At 32.4% G+C, this 6,000-nt stretch overlaps 1 protein-coding gene across 1 annotated transcript; it reads right to left on the reverse strand.

Moving 5' to 3' along the window:
• Window positions 1-1,622: 1,622 nt before the first annotated feature.
• On the reverse strand, window positions 1,623-2,627 carry LOC111638469 (patched domain-containing protein 1-like). The gene has a single exon (XM_023384192.1). It carries the CDS (start codon window positions 2,625-2,627, stop codon window positions 1,623-1,625), a length of 1,005 nt encoding a protein of 334 aa, XP_023239960.1.
• Between the last annotated feature and the right edge of the window lie 3,373 nt (window positions 2,628-6,000).

Consider the following 6,000-nt stretch of genomic DNA (forward strand, 5'->3'; position numbering starts at 1 on the left):
TTTAAGCACCGTAACCAGTCTCCTCCAGGCTTAGATCGGGAAAAAAGATCATCGCAATATATGCGTGGACAGTCTTCTTCATCATGAGACATTAGGACAATTTTCTTCTTCAAGTAACTTTTTAGTAATATTACGTTTCCTTTTCTCTGGCGGAGCTTTGGACACATTTTTTTATTTATTTAATTGCCTTCATATTAGGAGTAGAACTTAAAACTAAAGAGGTTTGTCGAGTCACGTGATTCGTTGCAAGTTTTTTATTATGCGAAAGATGATAAGTTTGTAAATAATATGTAAGAAAGGAAATAAAGTTTTATACTAAAATTTCTTTTAAACAATAATGAAAGACTTTGTTTGGAAGACATTTTTGATAATTAATAAAACGTTAAGAGATTAAGGTAAGTTCCTTGACTAAGCTCTTATAGACTAAATAACAGGTATGTCATTATGTCCGTTGTCTATGTATGTCGTTTTGTCCATATAACGTTATAAAAAAACAAAATTATAAAATAAATACAAAGATGTTACTTTTAATGGAAAAAGTTATTTAAGTGAGGGTTGAAATAAATGTTACACAAATAGATAAAATAGTGAAAAAATTACCATCTATACAAAAAAACTTGTTGCCAGGAAAAAAACTCATAACGTATCATTTCTTGTTGTCGGCCATGACACTCGGGCGAATGAGAGGAGTGCGTTCACAATTTGACAGGTTAGTAAGAGCCGCTCGAATAAAGTGGTGTTATGGTCAGTTGCGAGCTTGAGACCTCCAAATACGAATTATGTTACCAATGTCGGTTTGTACGTATATGTCATTTTGTCCGTATTTCCCCTACTTCAGTACATTAAACTTATAGATTTTACTTTCTATAGTCAAGAAATTAAGTAATGGCGTAAGTAAATAAAGCTATGTACAGAGGAATGACATAAAATACTGCTTTATTTTTCAAATATAGTAATATTCATCATCGGTCGTACATTAATACACCTAATATTTTATATTTTAAAAAATACTGACTTTCATCAAACAAGCGTCGGGATTGAAATTTTTGTCTGATTCAAATAAGCGTCTAATATTTAAACCAGCATTAATATTTACGCCGTTCATGTTGCACGCAGTTAGCAAAAGGTTTTCAATTTCGAGAAATTGGCGTGAAAAATAGCTTGTTGTGTTGTCTTTCGTATTGTGTTACTTTCCGCAATAAGTATTTCCAGTAATATAACAAAGTGTAGCTTTTACCGGTATTTGATAGTATCATATCTTGTAGTTTTATTATTCGATAATAATGTCGAACACAGAAATAATAATAAAAATTCGAGTTTTTCTTTGATTACTTAGTGGCAGGAACCTAAAGTAAGCTTTTGTAAGTTCTTTTGTTGTTGACTTTCAACTATCTATAAGTTTTGTTAGTAACAAAACAGAGGTATGTGATTCGAAGTGATTAACAATTAAAAGCACATTGCTGGACTTGAAAAAAATAAACTACAAATTATTTTTATCAACCCAAGTAAATAAAAAAGTCAAGAAATTGCCGTATTATAAAGACTTTTTATACCGTAATTTTCACTGTTCTTTCTAAAATTTTACAAATAATTATTTTATATTAGTCTACACTTCAGGATTTTCACTTACCGAAAATTAGGAACGGCAACATAATATTAGTGTTGACATTTTCAATTCCACACGCACCCATCAACCCGAAAGAAGAAACCACCGATAATCCAGCAGACACAACTGCAGCAATTCCCATCCACGGTTTACTCTTTACCCAACTGTTTGTCGTATACGATATTGCACAGAAAATTGTTACAACAATAACAGCGACACTCATCAACGGTGTAATTTTATCAGCAAGGTTTTTCACGTCTAATTCAGAAACTAAGAAAGGACACGGATATATCCCGATCGAATGAAAATCCAATTTGTTGACATTCCGCAAAAACGCTTTTTGCCATTCATGAATCCAGTGTCTTTTAGAGAAATTCGATTCGTCAACGGGATAAATAAGTCTTATACATTCTACTTCCTGAACATATCCGTCCACATCATATTTTACTCCGCCGAAGTTAATTGCCCACAATTCGTATGTATAAGTCAAGGGATCAATTTGAAGAGGAAATTTTAACTTTTTTTTTCCAGAAAGTAATTCATCCACCTTTGGTAATATATTTATTATCGGGTTTTCCATGCACTGCTCGTTCATTATGCCACATATATTTCTATAATTTACTACTTTTCCATCTACAATAATCGTTATGTTTTTAATTATTTCATCCAAGATTTGTATATCGAGTAAATTGTCTTTTTGTATTAAATTGTTTCCGTATTTATTTTTAATGTAAACCATTGCAGCTTGTGGACGATCTGTCATTCTCATGAAATCGTAGAATTCGGATGTGTTCATGGGAAACATCTTGTTAATAAATTGTTTATTTTCAAAGGTTTCTCCTCTATCAGACTGCACTAGATAATCCACAGTTTCTATGGTTATGAGTTTAAGTAACCCTACCGAAAGTAAAACTGATAGAAGCACAGGTGGAATGAAGAAGTAAAAGGGATGTCTTGCAATAATTCTTCCCAATTTATGAAATAGAAAGGACAATGAATCGCTCATACATGTTATTTTCATTTTTCTGTACTTATGTCGTATATATATTTTATAGTAAGTGCTCGATATTGCTTTTCTTATTCTGAAGAAAAGATTTCTGAAAAGTTGTAAAAAATTAAATTACACAATTGGTATTTAAAATATTTATTATATTGTATATTGTTTATAAATTCTATACAACACTATATACCAAATAATACCAGAAATAAAATACTGTATAATATAATGCAATAATAAAACAATAGGGTGAGCCCGCGAATTTTTGCGGAACTCTTAAAAATTCGAATTTTCTAATTATTGTAAACATCCTCGGAAAAACCCTGATAAAGTTGAACTAAATCGGATTTCACCGATTGTATAACATCTAACTGGAAAAGTTTACAGTTAGGTGTGAAGAATGCACCCTCATGGTCGACAAAAGTCAATCACGTCACAGTTTTCCCACGCGAATGATATAAAACCTCGAATCTCTGGAAGCTCGGTGGCGATCTCTTGGGAGTATACTTGTAACTGTGCGTTTTCTCTCCATACACCAGATTGACAGGACATACGACAGAACTTTCTATTAAGGTACATATTCGTCGAACGCGGGATTGTTATATCTGCATTGAATTATTTTCATTGTTTTAGAGCGCTTGAGAACTCTCTCTCGACTAGCCGTTAGAGCTATTAGTACGTCCCTTTAGAACAGTGTTTTTGAACAAGGGCGATATCGCCCCATGTGGGCGTTTTTCCATGTTGAGGGGGCGATTAGTAACAATTTATATATTGGGGACGAAAAACAATTTTCTGGGCTATATAGTAAAACATTATATAAAGAATAATTAGATATTTTATTCGTTATATCGTACAATAATTAATTAAACAAATAACATTATACTAGTCACTAGTCTATTCAATGCAGTACGNCATTATATAAAGAATAATTAGATATTTTATTCGTTATATCGTACAATAATTAATTAAACAAATAACATTATACTAGTCACTACTCTATTCATTGCAGTATAAATTTGGCGTTAGTCTTGGTCATGGGCATCGGAATTTTGAAGTGAAGGGGGCGATAATAGGTAACGGTTTTATTGATGGGGGTCGATACTACGTTGAAGAGGGCGACAATTCTTTAGAGGTTGAGAAACACTGCTTTAGAATATAGTAAACTTATGTTATCCGTATTAATTTTTTTAGTTGTATCTAACCGCATTTAGCAGTTGATATTGTTATCGCCTTATGTATCATAGCTTAGCAATTTAATAAACGTTTGTTATTTTTGTTGAACCTGTCTCCTGTCATTTAAGGACGCCTGTCGACTTACCGACGCACTGTCCACTCGATTTGCCCTCCTAGCAATCCAACGACCCTGAGATCGGGTTTTACCAGCCTGTGCAGAGTAAGTGGTCATTTGGGGATTTATCAGTGATCCACTGCTAATCTCACAATAGTGTTCGAACCCTGATAACAATTTTTCTAACAGAAATGGTGAAGCAACGTCAATGTAATTTTTATTCTTTTAAATAGCTTGTTTTACTGTATGTTTTGGCAAGTTCTTTTAATATAGTAACTGACGTTATGTTTTATTCGATTATGGTTTGGTTTTGTTTTATTCGATTACGGTTTTGTCTTTTCTTTTGTTAATTGTTGTCTGAAACTGTAACTGGACACTTCTAGAATGAGTGAAATTTTTCTCAAACACTTGTCGTCAGATTATATCTCAAAACTAGTTCAAAACGTACAAAAATAGAAAGTTAATGTAAATTGATTGTAATCCAAGGTTCTCCAAATTGTCTCGATTAGGTAATGTTTAAGTTATTACAATTAAATTCGTAACTTTGTCTTACATTCTTAAACTAATTTCTGATCTAAAATTATCATTGTTTTATCAAAATCAGTTATCTTATTCTCTGTAAATTTTTTAATTATCTAAAATTTGCTCAAATTTCCAATCTCTGACAACGATCGAATTTCGATTTAATTTTTGCATTGTCTAAATTATGGAGATTCTCTCTTAGAAGGTTTTAACTTCCATTCTCGATACTTCTCTCTTACAGTTTTGAATTGCTAGTTCTGTCAAAAGATATGTCGAACAATATGAAGGATATGAAAAGAAGTCATATCTGTCTTCTTCTCGCATCCTTCATATCCTTCCCAGGGCCGGATCATCGAATAGACAAATGAGACAAATGTCTAGGCCCTGGATTTTTGAGGGGCCCGGTCAAACTGTCTATTTTGAAAAGATTTGTAAATAAAATGGTTTACTTTTCTGTTGGCCAACTGTATATAATAAACAAATAAACAAAAATATATTGCTTTGTATATCGTTATTGTGAATTCTAAAATCTAAAGAAAATGTGTTCTTATTTTTTTCTTATTGAAAGTAATTCTTCCGATAATTTAGATTTTTTTTATAGCGATAAGAATAATATTAACTATGTTTTCTTAATATCCTGTGAAATATTGTTAAACTAGCCACCCGAGAGACCCCCTAGTGGCGTTTATAAATAATAAATTCCTATTGCAAATAAAAATAATAACATACTCAATTGTACTAAATAATAGCTGAAAATCATTGCTAGGGCGCCCTAAGGGAGGTTTTTCAATGACTGTAAATCTAATAGCAACAGTGTCATTTTGTGACAATAATAATTATATTTTTAATTTAAATAATAGCTGGGGGCTCTCCTAGTGTTTAATAATGAGTAGTTAGTTGTAAGTGTGAATTTTGAATTCTTTATTTTTCTACTGTAAGGACAAGTTGAGGTTGAGAGGTAGGTCACTTACCATTATTAAAATAATTTTATAATTTTTGACAAGACTATGTCTTGTTTATATAATCGTACCGCCAGTTTATGAGGTATGAAGGAGTACATGTCGTGAGTTGGAAACCATAGGTAACATTACCAGAGAGTTGATATTTGGCACAGAGTATTAGGTGCCCAAATCATTTGCACATAAAGAAATCCAGACTCGTAGGTAGTCAGGGGACCGAGAACCGAGTCAAAATAAGATACAAAATGGCGACCCTCTTCTACAAACAGGCAAAACAGCCACCTTACCCCACCGAAGTCAGGTGGGGGAGAGTACCACCCACAGTCATTCTAAGAAGTGAACTCTGACCTTAGGACTGAACACGTTTCTTCTATGTTAAATAAAATTTGTAATCTAATTTTGTAAATTTGGGAGTGCTTCAAATATGACATTAAAACGGTGTCGTCACTACTAGGTTTTTTAACATTATCTAGTATAGTAAAATCGTGGGACCGATAAAGATTTGACGTTATATTAGAGTTGTCGTTACATCCGATGACGTTATAATTGGGTTAAACTGTATATTGTTTGTGCAAAATAAAAAAGTAATTTCGGACGATACAATAGCCAGGATTATTTTTTTCAAAAA

This window comes from Centruroides sculpturatus, unplaced genomic scaffold (genome assembly GCF_000671375.1).
Source record: "Centruroides sculpturatus isolate CEXI.00-Female unplaced genomic scaffold, Cexi_2.0 scaffold1140, whole genome shotgun sequence".
Lineage (NCBI taxonomy): Eukaryota > Metazoa > Arthropoda > Arachnida > Scorpiones > Buthidae > Centruroides > Centruroides sculpturatus.